A 21,636-nucleotide genomic window follows, 5' to 3' on the forward strand; every position below is an offset into this window, starting at 1 on the left:
AGGAAGGTTGGGCAATCTACTTCTGTAGTGATACTGCCTCAGAAACCCAAGGAGGGGTAGCTATGAAACTGGAAGGCTGGCACTTCAAACCCACCAGCCACTCTTGGAAGGAAGGTTGGACAATCTACTTCTGTAGCGATACTGCCTCAGAAACCCAAGGAGGGGTAGCTATGAGTCGGATCCAACTCAGTGGTAGTGAGTTTGTTTTTTCTTTAATGAATAAGCATATCTAACATTAGATGCAGTTGACAATATTCCCTTCTGAAGCTCCCTCCATGGATCACAAAAATTGTTATACTTCATCATACTTTGTTTCTGAAGACAAGGTATAAGCTGTTACTTTACCGGTCCTCAACAGCTGTAGCACCAAGCAGAATAAGATCCTTCTCTATTTGCTCATATGCTTCTGCTAATTTTTTTTCTCGATCTTGAAGTGCCACTTTAGCAGCCTGCAGCAGTTTACAAACGCCTTCATATTCTTCTGGAATGAGTCTTTTATAGGCAACACACAAAGTTCGCAGTCCCTCCTATAGAATAAATTGTCATATTTAACATGAATTGAAAGTGTCATTTGCATAAATATTATTGCCTTCTCAATATCCCATCTCTCTAATTAGAATGACTAATCAAAGAATTATAAACCAATCAACTCTTATATGAGCTAGTCATTTACAACTGAATTATTTATGTCCACATTAAATATGGATGATCATTATGGATTATAAAATTTTCAAACTAGTAAGCATGGATATAAATAATAGAAATTGGAGCCATCATACCAAAAAACAGACTTTACTTCTTTATTTTCATATATAAACAGTTCAATTTAAACATTTTTAGGATGATAATTTGTAATTTTATAGATATCAAATGATCTTTCTAAAGTTACATGTTTTATGTGGATAAATGGCAATATATTTTGCCTTATTTAGTACTCAGGGAAAGAAAACTGTTAGGTATTTTATCAAAATTATTGGTTACACAGAAGAGTAAAATAAGAATCTAAGAATAACAGAATTCTTTACTGTGATGCATAATTCTGTATGTCACCACACAATAGAGAACACATCGCAATGCTGACAAACTGTAAATAAGTAAGACTCACGGAGACTGTAAAAGAACAAAATATAGGGCATAAAAAAACCTCTTCATTCTGACAATACAAGTTTCACTCCCATCAAGATGAAACAAACCATCTTTACCTTGATTATTGCTACAGAATGTTAACACTAACACAAATGTTTTTAAACTGAGGATGTATTATTTTCCTTTCTGTTTTGTCTGGTTCCTTCACCCTCAATTGTATTGATAATATGAAAAGAATAAAAATCTTCCTAAATAACCACTGGTAATTCTGGGAGAATTTTTAAGATTTTCCATTGTATAAGTTTAAATGTCCTATAAGCCTCAGAGAACAGTTCATATTTTTTTAGACCTCCAAATTTATTTGAAGGGCACAATCACCATTAGTTTAAAAGCCCTTATTGTCCCAGGAGCTTATGAAGCCAGAAGGGATAAAGCAAGAGCCTACGAAGGGGTGAGCATAAAGGAAATATTCTATATGTGGTTGAAATCCTATTCTACAGGAATACTCTGAAATTTCTTTTATTACTTATCCTTCAAACATTCTTTCCTGGTCAAAGAAACCATGGAGACAAGGAGGACACATATTGAATGACACATATTGAAGAAAATAGCTATCAGCCCAGAACTGTATGTCCAGTGGAAATATCCTTCAAAAATTAAAGGGAAACTGGGACATTCTCAGTTAAAGGAAAACTAGTAAAATCATTGTCAGCAGACCTACCCTACAAGAATGGCTAAAAGAAGTTTTCTAAGCAGAAACAAAATTATAAAAGAAGAAATCTTGGAACATCAAGAAGAAAGAAAAAAAAAAAGAGAGAGAAAGAATAAAATTATGTATAAATATAATATATTTTTCTCCTTAAGTTTTCTAAATTGTGTTTGATGGTTAAAACAAAAATTTATAATACTATCTGATGTGGTAAATATTTAAGTAAATATTTAAGAGCAAATATTTATGAGTAAATATTTAAGACAATAATGTTATTAAAAGGAAGGGTAAAGGGATATAAAAAGAGGTGAGGTTTTCTACACTTCATTGGAACTAGTAAATGTCAGTCATTGGACTTTGATAAGTTATATAAATATAATATGTCAAGAGCAAACTAGCTACTTATACAGATGATAAACTGAAAAACACAAAAATAAAAATAAAAGTGGTACTTATAGAATGTTCAAGTACCTCACAGAAAGGCAGGAAAAGAGAAAAGAAAAATAGAGAGAACAAAAGAAAAAAATGACAGAATTAAGCACTAGCATATCAATAATTATATTAAATATAAATGGTCTAAATATACCAATTAAAAGACAGATAGTCGCAGAGTAGTTTAAAAAAGTACTATCCAAATACATGCTGTCTATATGAAATTTCCTTAAAATATGATATGTTGTTGTTGTCATTATGTGCTGTCGAGTCAGACCCAACTCATAGCAACCTCTCCTTGGGTTTCCGAGGCAGTATCACTACGGACGTAGATTTCCCAAACTTTCTTCCAAGGAATGGCTGGTGAGTTTGAACCACAAGCCTTCTAGTTACCAGTCAAGTGCCTTAGGCACTAAAGTAAAACATGGAAAACGATATACCATGAAAACAATCAAAAGAAAACAGGAATGGCTATATTAATATTACATAAAGCAGATTTCAGAGGAAATAAAACTACCAGAGAGCAAGAAGGACCTTATGTAATGACAAAAAGTTCAATCTATCAAGAAAACACAGCAATCTTAAATGTATATACACCAACAATAGAGCTGCAAAGTACAAAAAGCAAAAACTGATACAGATAAAAGGAGAAACTGACAGATCTACAATTACTGCTGAAGATTACAACATTCCTCTCACAATAATTGATAGAACAATCAGACATAGAATTAACAAGGATATAGAAAAACCCAAGAACATTATTAACCAATGGAATCTAATTGACATTTATAAAACACTACATCTAACAAAAGCAGAACACACATTCTTTTTAAGTGCTACAGAACATTCACCAAGACAATATCCTAGGTCATTATCATTAAACTAACATAAACAAATTTAGAAGAACTGAAATTTTACAGAGTGTTTTCTTTGACTACAGTGAAATGGAGTTCGAAATCAAGAACAGAAGGGTAAAAGGAAGGTAACACTTGGAAACTAAATAACACACTTTTAAATGACCCACAAATAAAAGACTTTCTTGAAGGAAATTAAAAAATACATTGAACTAAATAAAAATGAAAATACAGCATATCAAATTTGGGTTTCATTGATAGAGCAGTGCTGAGAGGGAAATATATAGCACTACATGTTGACATCAGAAAAGAAGAAAAGCCTGAAATCAATACTGTAACCTTCGACTTAACAGACTAAATAAAGATGACAAAACACAAAGCAATTGGAAAGAAGGAAATAATAAGAGCAGAAACCAATGAAATTCAAACAGAAAAATAATAAAGAAAAATCAATGAAACAAAAAAGCTGGGTCCTTAAAAGAAAATATTAAAATGGACAAATCTTGAGCAAGAAAAAAGAAAAAAGAGAGAAGACACACATTGCCAATATCAAAAACGAAACAGATTACTACAGATCCTGTGGACATGAAAACGATAATAAAGGAATACACAGTGTTGTTGTTGTTAGGTGTCATCAAGTTGACTCCAACTCATAGCAACCCTATGTACATCAGAACAACACACTGCCTGGTTGTATGTCATCCTCACAATCTTTGTTATACCAGAGCCCACTGTTGCAGTCACTGTGTCAATCCATCTTGGTGAGGGTTTTCCCCTTTTGCACTGACCCTCTACTTTACCAAGCATGATATCCTTCTCCAGGGAACTGTAGCTTCTGACAACAGGACCAAAGTAGGTGAGACGAAGTCTGGCCATTCTCCCTTCCAAGGAGCATTCCAACTGCCCTTTTTCTAGGACAGATTTGTTCATTTTTCTGGCTGTCCATGGTATTTTCAGTATTCTCCCACACCACAAGTCACAGGCATCAACTCTTCTACATTCTTCCTTATTCACTGTCCAGCTTTCACATGCATAGGAGGCCACTGAAAATAGCATGGCTTGGGTAGTTGTTGTTGTTATGTGCCATCGAGTTGGCCCCGACTCATAGCGACCCCTCCTTGGGTTTCCGAGGCAGTATCACTACGGAAGTAGATTGTCCAATCTTCTTTCTGAGGAGTGGCTAGTGGGTTTGAACCGCCACCCTTCTGGTTAGCAGTCAAGTGCTTTAGGCACTATGATACCCACCTTAGTCTTCAAAGTGACATCTGCTTCTTAACACTTTAAAGAGGTCTTTTGCAGATTTCCCAGTGAAAGATGACATCTGATTTCTTGACTGCTGCTTCCTGATCCAAGTAAAATGAAATCCCTGACAAATTCAATCCTTTCTATATTTATTGTGCTGTTGCTTATCAGCCAGTTATCAGGATTTTTGTTTTCTTTATGTTGAGGTGTAATCCATACTGCAGACTGTATGTACTCTTTGATTTTCATCAGTAAGTGCTTCAAGTCATCTTCACTTTCAGCAAGCAAGGTTGTGTCATCTGTATATCACAGGTTGTTAGTGAGTCTTCCACCAATCCAGATGTTGTGTTCTTATTCATATAGTCCAGCTTCTTGGATTATCTGCTCAGCATACAGATTGAATAAGTATGGTGAAAGGATACAATCCTAATACACACCATTCCTGATTTTAAACCATGCAGTGTGCCCTTATTCTGTTCAAATGGCAGCCTCTTGGTCTCTGTACAGGTTCCTCATGAGCACAATTAAGTGTTCTGAAATTCCAATTGTTTGCAATGTCATCCATAATTTGTTATGATCCACACAGTCAAATGCCTTTGCATAGTCAATAAAATAAAGGTAAACATTTTTTCTGGTATTCTTTGCTTTCAGCCAAGATCCATTTGATGTCAGCAATGACATCAAATTGTTGTATGTCCTCTTCTGCATCAGTCTTGAATTTCTGGACATTTTCTGTAAATATATCGCTATAGCTGTTTTTGAATTATTTTCAGCAAAATTTTACTTGTACGTGATATTAATGATATTGTTTGATATTTTCTACATTCTGCTGGATCACCTTTCTTTGGAATGGGCACAAATACCGATCTCTTCCTCCCAATTGGCCAGGTAGTTGTCTGCCGAATTTCTTGCATAGATGAATAAAAGCCTCCAGCATTGCATCTGCTTGTTGAAACATCTGAATGGGTATTCTGTTAATTCCTGGAGCCTTGTTTTTCACCAATTCCTTCAGTGCAGTTTCAACTTCTTCCTTCAATACCATTGATTCTTAATCATATGCCACCTCTTGAAATAGATTAACATTGACCAATTCTTTTTGGTACAGTGACTTTGTGTATTCTTTCCATCTTCTTTTGATGTTTCCTGCATCATTCAATATTTTGTCTGCAGAATCTTTCCATATTGCAACTCGAGGCTTGAATTTTTCCTTCAGTACTTTCAACTTGAAAAATGCTGAGTGTGTTCTTCCCTGTTGGCTTTCTAGCTCCAGGTCTTTGCATGTTTCATTTTAACACTTTACTTTGTTTTCCTGAGCTGCCCTTTGAAGTCTTCTGTTCAGTTTTTTTTTTTTTTAATTTTTATTGTGATTTGGGTGAAAGTTTACAGGCAAATTCATTTTTGTCCAGCTCTTTTATTTTGCCATTTCTTCCATTTGCTTTAGCTACTCTCTATTCAAGAACAAGTTTCAGAGTCTCTTCTGACATCCATTTTGGTTTTTTCTTCCTTTCCTGTCTTTTTTAGTGACCTTTTGCTTTCTTGATGTATAATGTTCTTGATGTTATTCCACAACTTGTCTGGTCTTTGGTCACTGGTGTTCAATGCATCAAATACTCTTCAGGTGGTCCCTAAATCCATGTGGGATATAATCAAGGTCTTATTTTGGCTCTGTGGACTTATTTTAAATTTCTTTAGCTTCAACTTGAACTTGCATGTGAGCAATTGGTGGTCTATTTCACAGTCAGCTCCTGGCCTTGTTTTGACTCATGATATTGAGCTTCTCCATCACTTCTTTCCACAAATACAGCTTATCTGGTTTCTGTGTGTTCCATCTGGCAAGGTCCATGTGTAGTCACCATTTATGTTGTTGAAAAAAGGTATCTGCAATGAGTAAGTCGTTGGTTTTGCAAAATTCTGTCATGCAATCTGCAGCATCATTTCTACCACCAAGGCCATATTTTCCAAGTACCGATGCTTCCTCTTTGTTTCCAACTTTCACATTCCAATCACCAGTAATCATCAGTACATCTTTTGGCCAATTTCAGACAGCAGAAGTTGGTAAAAATCTTCAATTTCTTCATCTTTGGCTTTAGTGGTTGGTGTGTAAATTTTAATAATAGTAGTATTAATTGGTCTTTCCTGTAGGCATATGGCTATTATCTTACCACTGACAGCACTGTACTTCAGGATAGACCTTGAAACATTCTTTTTGACAATGAATATGATGCCATTCCTCTTCCATTTGTCATTCCTGGCATAGGTGATCATATGATTATTTGACTAAAAATGGCCAATGCTAGTCTGTTTCAGCACTAATGCCTAGGATATCGATCTTTAAGTGTTTCATTTCATTTCCAACAACTTCCAATTTTCCTAGATTCCTATTTCATACATTCCATGTTCTGATTATTAATGGATGTTAATAGCTGTTTCTTCCCATTTTGAGTTGCACCCCATCAACAAATGAAGGTCCCAGCCACATCATTAAGGTCAACTCTACTTTCCCAGCCATGTCATTAAGGTCAACTCTACTTTGAGGAGGCAGCTCTTCCTCAGTCGTATTTTGAGTGCCTTCTGACCTAAGGGGCTCATCTTCTGGCACTATATCAGACAATGTTTTGAGCTATTCATCAAGTTTTCCAGTAATATACTATAGTTTCACTGCTATTCATAAGGTTTTCACTGGCCAATTTTTTGAGAAGTGGATGGCCCCCTTCCTTCTCAGTCTATCTTAATCTAGAAGCTCCATGAAAATTGTCCACCATCAGTGACCATGCTGGTATTTGAAATACCTGTGGCATATCCTCCAGCCTCACAGCAACACACAAGCCACCACAGTATGACAAACTGACAAACAAATGGTGGAAAGGAATACTACTACTCACACATTTTGACAAATGAGATGAATTGGACCAAATTCTTAAAAATGCACAATCACAACTTACCCAATATGAATTAGTTTAAAGAGCACTGTCAACTATTAGAAAGGAGCTCTGGTGCACAGTGCCTAAGGCATATGGCTGCTAATCAGAATGGTGGCAATTTAAACCCACCAGCGGCTCCATGGAAGGAAGATGAGCACAATCTACTTCCATAAACATTTACTGTCCTGGAAACCCAATGGGGATTGCTATGAATTGAAACTGACTCAATGGCACTTATTTATTTATTTTTGGTTTATCACTATTAGAAGGAACCCTGGTGGCACAGTGGTTAAAGTGTTTGGCTATCAACCAAAAGGTAGGCAGATTGAACCTACCAGCTGCTCTGTGGGACAGAGTTGTGGCAGTCTGCTTCCAGAAAGATTGACAGCCTTGCAAACCCTATAGGGCAACTCTCTGCTGTCATAGGGTTGCTATGAGTTGGAAGTGCCTTGATGACAGTGGATTTGTTTTGTTTTTGTTTTATCACTATTAAGGTGAAAAAACCACCACCACAACAAAAAAGCTGTTGTCAGATGGATCTTGGCTCAAGGCAAAGAATACCAGAAAGATGTTTACTTGTGTTTTATTGACTATGCAAAGGCATTTGATTGTGTGGATCATGACAAATTATGGATAACATTGAGAAGAATGGGAATCCCTGAGCACTTGATTGTACTCATGAGGAATCTGTACCTTGACCAGGAGGCTGTCGTTCGAACAGAACAAGGGGACACTACATGGTTTAAAATCAAGAAGGGAGTGCGTCAGGGTTGTATTCTTTCTCCACACTTATTCAATCTATATGCTGAGCAAATAATCCGAGAAGCTGGACTATATGAAGAAAAACGTGGTATCAGGATTGGAGGAAGAATCATTAACAACCTGAGATATGCAGACGATACAACTTTGCTTGCTGAAAGTGAGGATGACTTAAGGCACCTACTGATGAAGGTTGAAGAATACAGTCTGCAGTATGGATTACATCTCAACATAAAGAAAACAAAAATCCTCACAACTGGACCAATGAGCAGCATCACAATCAATGGAGAGAAGATTGAGGTTGTCAAGGAATTCACGTTGCTTGGTTCTACAATCGATGCCAATGGAAGCAGCAGTCAGGACATTAGACGTCGTGTAGCATTGGGAAAGTCAACTGCGAAGGAACTGTTTCAAGTGCTGAGGAACAAGGATATCTCCTTGAGGACTAAGGTGCGCCTGACACAAGCCATGATATTTCCAATCGCCTTGTATGCATGTGAGAGCTGGACAATGAATAGGGAAGACCGAAGAAGAGTTGATGCTTTTGAGTTGTGGTGCTGGCGAAGAATGCTGAAAGTACCATGGACTGCTAAAAGAACTAACAGATCTGTCCTGGAGGAAGTGCAGCCAGAATGCTCCTTGGAAGCAAGAATGGCCAGACTTCGTCTCACCTATTTTGGTCATGTTGTAAGAAGGGACCATTCCCTGGAGAAGGATGTCATGCTTGGTAGGGTGGAGGGTCGACGAAAGAGGGGGAGGCCTTCAACGAGATGGATTGATACAGTGGCTGCGATGATGGGCTCGAGTATAGCAGGGATTGTGGGGCTGGTGCGGGATCGGGCAGTGTTTCGTTCTGCTGTGCATGGGGTCGCTATGAGTCGGAAATGACTCGACGGCACTTAACAACAACAACAACAAAAAAAAAAACAAACTCACTGCCATCAAGTCGATTCTGACTTACAGCAACTCCTCCTTTGGTTTCTGAGGCAGTATCTCTATGGAAATAGATTGCCCAGTCTTCCTTCTGAGGAGTGGCTGGTGGTCTTGAACCGCCAGCCTTCTGGTTAGCAGTGAAATGCCTTAGGCACTTTGCCACCAGAGCTCCCTACTATTAGGGTATAAAATTTATAATTTTAAAAAAAGTCACCAAAAAATTCCCCAGGGCCAGATGATTTCACTAGAGAATATTATGAAATATTTTAAAAAGAATTTATAAATATTAAATTATAAATAAACTTATAAACAATTCTATAAATATCTTTCAAAAAATAGAAGATGAGAGTACACTTCCACATTAACTTCACGGTGTTAGTATTACCCTGATGCAAAATATAAGGATAATCTGAAAAAGAAAACCACAGATCTGTCCTGTCGTGGTATCTCCTTCCTCCTTATTAGGGAAACTCCTTTCCTGTTGCAGGCATAATGAATATCCCTTTGTTCCGCTTATACATGCACATCATACGGTCCCTGGCCAACCCACTACTTTATCTGTTCTCATCAAGGAGATAACAGGGTCTCTCAACTACGGCACAAGATGGGCGTGTGTAGACCACCACCCTGTGTCAGCTGTGGAAGTGACCCACTGGCCATGGGGGCCAGTGCCCACTATCGAAGCTGACCTCGCTCTGTCTCTTCTCTATGTGAGTAATACATTGTTCCATCCAATGCATAAATGTAAGAAGCACCCTTCCAGAATTCAGGCCTTGGCTTGACATACTTCAGTAGAGCAAAAATAGCTTTTTGAACAAATGGTGTTGAACAATTGGATACTCGTCCACAAAAAAATTGACCTCACCCTAAATCTCGTTACTTTTTTCTAAATACAAAAATGAACTCAAATGAGAACATAAAACTTTCTCTTTAGATAAACATAGGAGAATATGTTTGGTGCATATGGCATGGTGAAGAGTTCTTAGACTGATACCAAAAGTATGATGGATAAAAGACAAATTGATAAAATGAATTCACCAGAATTAAGTACTTTTGTTTTGAGAAACACCTAGTATTATGAGGATGGAAACATAAGCTATTGCTGAAAGAAAATACTTACCTGACAAAGTACTAATGTCTAGAATATATAACAAACTCTCAAAATTCAACAGTAAAAGAAATCAAAAAGCCCAATTAGAAAATTGGCAGAAGACCTAGGAGACATTTCACTGAAAAGTGGCAGCAGACGTGAGGAGGTAAGTACATGAAAAGATATTAATGCTAGCCATTAGAGAAGTGCAAACTAAGGCAATAGTGAGATATCACTATATACCAACTCAAACAGAAAAATTAAAAACAGTGACAATACCAAATACTGGCTGGACATGGAGACATAGGATCTCTCATACATTACTGATAGGATGTAAAATGGTACAGACACTCTGGACAATAGTTTGGCAGTTTCTTATAAAACTAAACATACACTTATTATGACTCAGCAACTGAATTTCTCAGCATTTTCCCCAGGAAAATGAAAATTTATATCCACACAAAAACCTGTACACGAATATTCAAAGAAGCTTTATTTATAATAGCCCCAAACTGCAAACAACCAAAATATCATTCAGTGAGTGAATGATTAAACAAACTATAGTGCATTCATGTCATGGAATCCTAGTCACCAATAAAAAGGAATGAACTATTGACACATGTAATTATTTGGATTGTTTTCATGGGCATTATGTAGAATGGAAGATGCTGATCTAAAAAGGTCACATATTATATGATTTCATTTATATGACATTCTTGAAATGACAAAATCACAGATACAGGACTGGATCAGTGGTAGCCCACTGGATGGCAAAGGGTGAAGGAGAGGGGGTGTATAAAGGAGTACTGGGAGGGAAATCACATGGTGACAGAATAGTTCCGTACACGTTGATTGTGGTAGTGGTTACCTAAATCTACGTGTGATAAAATGATACAGAGCTATACACATATTCTATTGTTGTTGTTGTTGTTGTTATGTGCCGTCGAGTCAAATCTGACTCATAGCGACCCCTCCTTGGGTTTCCGAGGCAGTATCACTACAGAAGTAGGATTGCCCAACCTTCCTTCCGAGGAGTGGCTGGTGGGTTTGAACCGCCAGCCATCTGGTTAGCAGGCAAGTGTCTTAGCCACTATGCTACCAGAGCTCCCACACATATTCTATACCAATGTTAATTTCTGGTGTTGATATTGTACTATAGTTTTATAAGATGTAAGAATGGGAGGAATTGGGTAAAGGGAACATGGGACTTCTCTGTACTATCTTTGCAACTTTCTGTGAATCTATAATTATTTCAAAATAAGTTAAAAATATATATGTTTCATTTTCTTACCAAAATGGAGTAATAGGAACCATATGTATTCTACTACCTAACAAGCATACAAAATATATGGAACAATGTTCTTCAAGATACTGGACATCAGGCAACAAAGGGCAGTGATCCCTGAGAGCTGGAAAACAAGTGCTCCAGTTTATTGCCTTGATTATTTCTAGGCAGAGGCATAGGGAGGGTGATTATTAGGTGGAAGCTAGTAAATTCCTTTAGTTAAAGAGACCCACCTAAGAGTCTGGGGAGAACAAGTCACCCATAGTTCATAAGACAGAGTACAACAAACAGAAGACAAATGTAGAGAGAATACCAGAGATCTGCAGACAGTCCCATCAAGTACTGATCAGCATATGGATGTGAGAAAGACTATCAGAGGCCAGGGGGAAAAAAACATCAGGAAGTGGGAAAAATTCTTGTTTCCACTGGCCTGACTGAAAAAACTTTTAATTTATAGGACCTCCATTAGATAGAGTACTCAGGAAGGTCTTGCTTCACTGGGAAAAACTAGCCATCACGTGGGCACTGTTAGCATAAATAATTTAGCATACACCACCTGAAAGGAACAAACTTTTACCAAGTGATTTAATTGCATCCCAGAACAAAGTTCAAGATTTATAGGAATACAAAAATATCCAGTACCCAACAAGGTAAAATTCATGGTCTGGTATCCAAGCAAAGATTACCAGGCATGCAAAGAAGCAGAGAATCATTACACATAATGAGAATAATCAATCAGTTAAAGCTCACTCAGAAATGACATAGATGTTAGAGTCAGGACATTAAACAATTATTATAATTAAATTACTTATGTTCAAAAAGTTAAGTAAAGACATGAAAGATTAAAAAAAGAGCCCCCAATAGATCTTTTAGAGAGGAAAATTCTAATGTCTCAGGTGAAAAATACACTGAATGGTATTAATGGCACATTAAACAATGCATAAAAAAGATTAGTGAACTTGAAGGCACAGCAATAGAAACTGTGTAAAATGAAACACATGGGGGGAAAAAAAAGCAAGCTGTGAGAAAACCTGGAGCACCGTTACATATAAGTAACTAGAGTTCCTGAAAACAAAGGAGAACAGAAAAAAATATTTGAAGAAATAATGGCTAACCTTGAGAATTGTGCTTAAAAAATTATCTATATGAGATTAAATGAACAACAGTTACTTTAAATCTTAGATAAGAATGTTGATGGGCAGTGAGACTAAGTCAATGGGAATAGAATAACTAGAACAGAAATAGTAAGAATGTTGATGCAATCTGAAGAATATCAACAATGTCACTGAACATTATATGTAGAAAATGCTGAATGGGTATCTGTTTTGCTGTGTATACTTTTCACGAAAATGTTTATGTTAAAATATTTTTAAAAAAGAAATAATGGCTGTAAAGTTCCTAAACTTTATGTAAAATATAAACTCAAATATCAAAAAAACTCAACTAACCCTGAGCACAAGAAACATAACTATCTATATACCAAGTTACATCATAATCAAACTGCTAAACACTAGTGAGAATGACAAATTCTTAACAGCAGCTAGAAGATGTTATGTATAGAGGAAGACAGATTTCTCAAGAGAAAAGTAAATATATGCCTGTCCCATGACTTGTACACAAATGTTTACAACAGCTTTTTTTTTTTTTAAACAACAGCTCCAAACTGGAAACAGCCCAAATATTCATCAGTAATCAATGAATTAATAAAATGTGGTACACATGCACACAACGGACTACTGCTACTCAGCAATAAAAAGGAATGAACTACTGGTACATGAAAAATCATGGATACATCTCAAATAGTTGTGTGCAATGAAAGATGCAAGATACAACAGTATGTACTATGTGATTCCATTAGTATAAAAATCAGTTGTTGTTGGGTGCTATCAAGTTGACTCTAAGCGACTCATGTGACAGAGAAGAACTGCCCCATAGGGTTTTCTTGACTATAATCTTTACGGAACATGATTGCCAAGTCTTGCTCCCACAGAGCCACAGGATGGGGGTTCAGAACGCCAGCCTTTTGGGTAGGAGTCTTAACCAACCAACCACTTGTTTAGCAGCTCAGCACTTTACCATCGTACCATGAGGGATTGCTGTATAAAACTCTAGATGGTCCAAATTAATCTACAGTTACAGAAAGAAATCCAGTTCCCTGCTGGTCTTGCACTATGAGTTGAAACTGATAGTTCCCCTATGTGTGTGTATGGGAGGATGTATGTGCAAGAAAGAGATTATCAAGGGGCGAGAGAAAACTTTTAGGGGTGATGGATATATTCATTACCATATAATCATTGTGGTAATGTTTTCATATGTGTATACATATGTCAAGGAGACCTGGTTGTGCAACAGTTAAGCACTTGCTGCTTAACAAAAGGTCAGCGGTTCAAATCCTCCAACTGCTCCATGGGAGAAAAGATGTGTCAATCGGTATCCATAAAGATTATTAATATATTTTTTTTTGAGAGGAGATAAATAATGCTTTATTGTTATTGTTAGGTGCTGTTGAGTCAGTTTTGACTCATAGTGACTGTATGTACAACAGAATGAAACATTGCCCAGTCCTAAGCCATCCTTATAATTGGTGCCATGCCTGAGCCCACTGTTGAGTCACTGTGTCACAAGCCATATCATTCAGGGTCTTCCTCTTTTTTGCTGACAGTGCTTTATTAAGAGAATGTTTATGTTAGTTTTGGGTTTTAGTAAATGGTGGGGGAAAACTATTTTATTTCTGGACCATCAATTTATCTATCTGTTCTTCATTATTGGAGTAACAGCTACAAAAAGATGATCTTCTTCTCTTTAAGGAGCAGTATTATCAGATTTCTAGGAAATGAGAGATGATTTATGGCATAATCTCAAAGAAGTAAGAGGCTTTCTTTCTATAAAATGCAGGTAGACAGATGCTTGAAGCAACCTTTAATGTTAGCAAGTAAGATTCATGTACCTGCTTTTGCAGAAGCTTCTATGTTTAGGAAACTAACATAATATTGTATAAAGAAGTAGTGAATGTGAAAGTCTGTATTTTTCTCAGACATAGCCAGAAATTGTTTAGACAGAATATAATGAATTATAGTTTTGATCCCATTAACTTCCTTTAGTTCAGCTATGTTTCTCCCAAAGAACAGAAGTGGCAAAAAGAAGAATTAACAGAGCAAGAGACAGCATCATTCCTGGTCATTGCCCCTCTTTATCTTCCTGGTTTGGATAATGAAATTCCTTTTGTCAGAATCATATCATTATTTGACTTATACGTTATAAATGTGCCCAGACTCATGTAGTCATTAGTAGCAAATAAGACTTAGACTGTTATTTCAGAAGCTGGTTTTGAAAATGAATCAAAGATGGAGCTCTCTCTTCAGGGCATATAACCTCACACACTCTTATAAGGGACGTCTTACTATTAAAATTTATTGTGTATAGGAAGGAAACCAAAGACCCATGGAAGCGTTAAGTCTAAGGGACTAGTGGACCATTCAAACCTCACCCTACATGACTATGAGACTAGAAGAATTAGATGGTGCCTGGCTACCACTATCAATTTCTCAGAAAGGGATCAGTGCAGGAGATCTTGGGGAAAGTGGGAGAAAAATATACAACAAAACTCAAAATCATAATAACGTAAGGCTAACTGGTCTGACAGAGACTGGTAAAACCCCCCGGACTATGGCCCCTAGTCATCCTTTGGGTCTGGAATTGAACTCACTCCCATGTCTTCCAGCCAAACAATAGACAGGTATATAAGGTGAACATTTACACCAGGTAGGTACACTCCTTAGAACAATCAACCATAGAAGATCAGAAGGGCAGTATTTGCACAGGCACAGAGAGATAGCTGAGAGGGCAGGAATGCATGGGAAAGGACACAGGGAAAAGGTAACCACAGGGAGGATGTGGGAAGAAAGCTGTTATATTATGGGAATTGCAACCAATGTGAGGAAACAAAATGTGTGTGAACTGCTATATGGAAAATGAATTGGCTCTGTAAACTTTCACCCAAATCAGAATAAAAAATAAAACAAAATTCACTGTGTATAAATGGACTGATACATTTTTGTATATGTATACTGTGTACTTATAAGACTGAAGACCGAAGGAAGACCTAAGAAAAACTGATACCTTCGAACTGTAGTGCTGGTGAAGAATACTGAAAATACTATGGACTGTCAGATGAATGAACAAATCTGTCTTTGAAGAAGTACAGCAAGAATGCTTCTTAGAAGCAAGAATGACCAGACTTCCTCTAATATACCTTGGTCATGTCAGGAGGGACCAATCCTCATTGAGATAAATTGACATGGTGGTAGCAAAAATGATTTCAAGCATAGCAAAGATTGTGAAGATGATGCAGGACTGGACAGTGTTTTGTTCTGTTGTACATAAGGTCACAATGAGTCAAGCTGACTTGACAGCACCTAAGAACACAACAACTTAGAAGTCCTTAATCTTCCATGCTAACAGGTTTTTCACCTCTGTGGAGAGCAGAAATTAGTGACTTACTGTTACTATATTTTATGATCCCATACATGAAAGTTCAAAAACCCTAAATCTATAATTTATTTACTGAGGTACCTTATTTGACCAGAAGGAGTTACTAGATGTTTTAATAGGAACTTAAAGCAGAATGATATACACATTGATAGCAAAATTTAACAAGGTGTGTGATATAGTTGGAGCTGTGTGTCAACTTGGCTGGACCCCAGTTCTGTGTGGTTGTTCCCATGATGGGATCGGATGACTGTGTTCTGAGTGGCCAGTCTGTTCAAGGGGAGTTTCTCTAGGGGTGTGGCCTGCTTCCAGGATATCCAGGGACATCCTGGGAAGAGAGACATTCTTCTGTGGATCAAGACCCTGGTGTGCTGACTACAACCTTCCATGAGTGAGCAGCCCACCGCTCGGCCTGGAGATCTTAGATTCGTCTTTCGTTGGAGTCAACAACCAGTGTACTGCCTGCGAGCCTTGAATTTCTCAGCCCTCTGCAGTTGCGGAAGCTAAGGCTGCCTCCAGCCCGACGTTTCCTCCAGGGACTTTGGACTTGCCAGCTTCTATACATTTGTGAGCCATTTTCCTAAGATAAATTCTCTCTCTCTTTATATATAAGCTTTGCTGGGTTTTGTTTATCTAGAGAACCCAGTCTAACACAGTGTGGTAGTTATGTGTCAACTTGGCTGGGCAGCAGGATGTAGTTATTCCCCATGATGAGACTGCTAATCAGCCCCATGGTGGAATCCACTGGAGCAGCTGAGTAACTGCTTTAGGGATGTGGTCTGCTTCCAGTTTATAAGAAGCAGCATTGAGAAAGGTCTCTGAGTTTTTTGGTACGGTTGGACCCTGCATGTAACCGAGTCTTCATCTCAGTGGCCTGCCATGTTGTCTGCCAATCTTGGGACTATTTCTGGACTTGAACTAGTGGCCTGCCACATTGTCTGACAATCTTGGGACTGTGCCATTCGATTTGTTGACCGTGGGTTTGTCAGCCTCAGCAGATAGCAGCTGCCTGAGTTCAAAGAAGCCTCCAGCTTCTGTGAGCCAGGAGCAAGAGGCAGAGCTGAAGTCCTAAGTTGAGGGGTCTTCACCTAGCCGTTAGAGCTTCGCATTTTGAATTCAGACTTCTAACCTCCTAAACTGTAAGAGAATAAATCCCTGTTTGTTAAAGCCATCCATTTGTGGTATTTTCTGTTAGAGTGGCACTAGAAAACCAAAACACAAGGTTTAAGACTACATTAGATGCTGTAAGTATGGTCTTAGGATAAAAAGGGGTCCCGTCAGTAAATCAAACATTTTAATTCTACAATATCTAAATCAAAAACAAAACTCACTGCCATCGAGTTGATTCCAACTCACAGCAACCTCCTTTGGGTTTCTGAGGCAGTACATCGTTACAGAAGTAGATTACCCAGTCTTCCTTCCGCAGAGTGGCTGATGGGTTTGAGCCATGAACCTTCTGGTTAGCAGTCAAATGCCTTAGGCACTATGCCACCAGAGCTCATTTACAATATCTTGTTGTTGTTGTTGTTATGTACCGTCGAGTTGGACTCGACTCATAGTGACCCCTCCTTGGGTTTCCGAGGCAGTATCACTACGGAAGTAGATTGTTCCATCTTCCTCCCAAGAAGTAGCTGGTGGGTTTGAACCACCAGCCTTCTGGTTAGCAGTCAAGTGCCTTAGGCACTATGCTACCAGAGCTCCCTTACAATATCTAGAGTAATCAAATATTGAAAATCAAATTAAGACAACTGATTTACTTATAAATGTTAAATCTGTAAGTAAAAGCAATTTTGAATATTCATGGCCTTTATTCCAAGATTATCTTGGCTAAATCTTCTTTAGTTTATAGCAATTCTTTAAACTCTTAAATTTTGTTGTGCATAGACATTTCAATCATTATTATATTGAACTTCTGGGAGGAGAGTATGTCAGCTACCTTGTTCTTTTCCTGAAAATTGTTGTGAGGTAAGGGACTACCCTAGGGTGAGAGTGAGGGAGAAGCCCTGTGAAGACGACATCCTTGATTATAATCAAAGAAGAGAGTAAAATGAAGGATATGGATATGTAGAATTCAACAACCATGTAGATAAAGTAGCGATAAAGGCAAGAGATGGAATTCTTCTGTTAAGAAGGACACATCACCTGGGCTTTAGGGGTTCTCATTTGGAAAAGAAGGCACATATTCCCTGTGTGTGATACATAGGTGTGTCCTACACCCACAACAGTGCATAAAGAGAGATAGCTAGAGCTACTGGGGTAGAATGCTCAGATTTGGTGATAGAGTGAACAGTATTATTAAAGTTATAGAACAGACTCAACAACATGTTTAAATATAAGATGTGGCAAGAAAAACAAATAGATGGAATTACAATGGAAAGCATAAATGCTAATTTTTTTGAAGGTAATCACTAGGAATCCAAGATAAAGATCTGTTTGCTCCGGTACAATAACCACAAATGTGCTTATTATTCCAATTCCCCCAAAATATCCACCAACCAGCCTAGCCACCTACTTTAGAATGGAAAACACGAATAGTATGTGCTGAGTAAATTTCCTAAAGGGTATCACCCAGATATCAGGAACACCACTGGTAATCAACAGGTAAATTTTCCTTTTCTTATAGCATCTATTCTGATCTCCAAAGTTACCTCTTACGGAATATAATGTAATATTCTTAGCTAGCAATTTTTATAATAAGAAATTTCCTTCATAATGGAGGAGAACGAGTTAAGCTTCTCTAAAGCTCAACACCCCATCAATCCATCATCTTACCACTGCATTGCGCTCCACTCTGGATTGTATTTGGTCAACTTTGCCTTCTATCACTCTGGGAAATATTGAAGAATCTGCTCCTTTGCAAAACAGATAAATTTCTCCTATAACATGAGAAAAGTATATTTATTTAATCACAATACGGGGAAGACTAAGTTATTTTTTAAATTAAGCTATTATTAAAAAACAAAAGCAGAAAATACCAGAGGTGAGATTAATGTAAAGAAGATTTCAAAAGGGCAGTTAACATGTAAGGTCAGGAAAAAATTAAATCCACATATTATCGCAAAGCCTCCATTTTATTTATTTTTTTATTTTTCAGCCCTAGAAATGTCACAGGGAAGTTACGAACCAGAAAAAAAAAAAGGCTCCTGAGTATTTTCCCTATGGTCTCTTCCGCCTTCTCTTTAGTGAAGACATGAAGGGGCAACAAAATGACCTTGTGCTAGGAAAGGGGGCGGCATGGTAATAAAATAAAGGGCATGACTGATCCAAAAGGCGTGTTAGCAATGTGCTGGAGTGCTGGAAAGTGACGGTAAAATTCTTTCAGAAAGGAATACATTTTTATGCAGAACAAAACATCCAGGGTGTCCTCATATTAATGAGTTACAAGAAAATTCCTTTGTATAATTTTTTCCCTACCCCTCAAGTAATGTCCTAATTACTTCAAATGTACTTGTGCTGCAAATGCATGCTTCTCATCTCTCAAGATAAAAAGATTCTCTCTTCCAGGTAAATCGAAGGAAGAACTCTACAGTACCTGATAAAATGGAAGCATGAAAAGAGCCGAGACACCAGCATTTATCTAAAATGCCCCTGGCACATACAAATGCTCCTTTCTCTTTTAGTGAAAAATCTTTTAGCCTACAAGGCAATATACCACTTTTGCAATGCTACTTTTGCTTTTAATTGTTGGCTTATAGAAATACTATTGCACACCATGATAGCAATTGCAATAGCTAAAGAATAAACACTGCCTTTTGTCCATATTATATGTTTAATTTGTCTTCCAAACAGAAAGCTCAAATGTGGAACTCTCTACTTAGCAACCCTAAATTTTGAGAGTCCTCAGGAAATATGTCAGGGAAAACAAATCCAGAGCGTACCAGATTGAGACAGACAATTGTTCCACACCAGCCAATTATCCTGGCAGAGGTGAGGTTAGGAGGAGGTATGGGAAGGGCATAGTTCTGGAGCTAATGACCAGTTGATCCCACTCTGGAACCTGGACAAGGGTCCATGCACTAAATTATAGTATCAGGAACTCACCTTAGCTTATTTTCTAGGTCCTACCCATATTAGCTTATTTCATAGGTCCTGGGAAGTACATCTTTGATATACATGTAGCAAAAATGTTTAAAGCACAGATGAGATTTATACTCAAAAAAGCCAAAGTTCATGTCAACGGATGGCCAGAAAGGATGACATCTAATAATGCTTGTTTACCAAGAACATGGGGCTGAGAAAATGGTTACAGAAAGAGTTTGGGAGTGGACTGGAAGCCCAAACAAGTCAAAACCTATAGATTTTGACCAAGGATTACTAGTCAGTCCTCATGGAAAGGCAGATGCTTTAGCTAAAACCAGCTTGATTTCAGAATCAATTGCAGACTAAAAGATGTAATTTCTACCTCGTGCTTATATGTCATCAGATACTGTTATAGAATAATTTTAGTCTAGATAATGTAATGCTGCGTTCTTGAACAATAACACAATTTTCTATAAAAATCATGCTTCATGGCTTATGATTCATGCTAATGTTTTATGAATGGCTTATATTTTTCAGTGTCTCAACTTGTCAATTCCTCTATATCCATTTCAAAATAGGGGACACATTCAGCCTTAAGATTTAGTCATGGAGATTCGTTGACAAAAAATATTCCAGATGATAAAGCAAAATTCAATATGTAGTAGTATTTGGCATCAGCTTTAGACCTTGCTTTGCCAGTTTTGTGAACAAGCATGAGGCTAATAAATGAAAGCAGTACACACATACATGCGTAATGTAAATGAAGATGTTGTTGTTGTTGTTATGTGCCGTTGAGTCAGACCCAACTCATAGTGACCCCTCCTTGGGTTTCTGAGGCAGTAACACTACAGAAGTAGATCGCCCATCTTTCTTCCAAAGAGTGGCTGGTGGGTTTGAACCGCCAGCCTTCTGGTTAGCAGTCAAGTGCCTTAGGCACTACGCTACCAGAGCTCCCATAAATGAACATACAGAACCATAAAATACAAGAATGTAAAAGGAGTATAATATCAAATCAGAACTATAGAGTTCTTGGATTTACATGGTAATTTACAAACAAAACTCAATTAAGAAATTGTTTTTAAAGGGATTTTATTTGTATATTTCACACATTTGTCATTCCAATATTCCAATATTCTATAAAACAAACCAGAGTTTATTGATCTCCAATAAACATACATTGTTATGTTGTTGTTGCTGTTTGGTGCCATCAAGTCAGTGCTGACTCACAGTGACCCTAGGTACAACAAAATGAAACAAAACACTGCCCAGTCCTACTCCATTCTCACAATCCTTGCTATACTTGAGCCCATCGTTGCAGCCACTGTGTCAATCCATCTTGTTGAGGGTCTGCCCCCTTTTCACGGACCCTCTACATTACCAAGCATGATTTTCTTCTCCAGGAAATGGTCCCTTCTGACATGACCAAAGTAGGTGAGACAAAGTCTGACCATTCTGCTTTCCAAGGAGCATTTTGGCTACGCTTCTCTCAAGACAGGCATGTTCATTCTTCTAGCAGTCCATGGTATTTCCAATATTCTTCACAAATACCACAATTCAAAGGCATCAACTCATCTTCTGTCTTCTTATTCATGTACAGTTTTTACATGCACATGAGGTGATTAAAAATACCTGGCTTGGGTTAGGCGTGCCTTAGTCTTCAAAGTGACATCTTTGCCCTTCAATACTTTAAAGAGGTCTTTTGTAGCACCGTTTGCCCAGTGCAAAATGATTTCTTTTTTTTTTTTTTTTTAATTTTATTTTGATTTGGGTGAAGATTTACAGAGTAAATTCACTTTTCATAGAGCAGTTCACATATA

General features: G+C 37.6%; 1 protein-coding gene across 1 annotated transcript in view; it reads right to left on the reverse strand.

Moving 5' to 3' along the window:
• Positions 1–21,636, reverse strand: part of ATP11A (ATPase phospholipid transporting 11A) — a 194,681-nt gene that overhangs the window by 37,587 nt on the left and 135,458 nt on the right. Inside the window, exons 15-16 of the mRNA XM_042781157.1 lie at positions 18,572–18,675; positions 346–527 (exon numbers count right to left, since the gene is read on the reverse strand). Coding sequence (XP_042637091.1) covers positions 346–527; positions 18,572–18,675 — 286 coding nt within the window. The remainder of the gene's footprint in view (positions 1–345; positions 528–18,571; positions 18,676–21,636) is intronic.

The sequence above is a fragment of the Orycteropus afer genome, unplaced genomic scaffold (genome assembly GCF_000298275.1).
Source record: "Orycteropus afer afer isolate SDZICR_OR568_19922 unplaced genomic scaffold, OryAfe1.0 scaffold00089, whole genome shotgun sequence".
In the NCBI taxonomy this organism is placed as follows: domain Eukaryota; kingdom Metazoa; phylum Chordata; class Mammalia; order Tubulidentata; family Orycteropodidae; genus Orycteropus; species Orycteropus afer.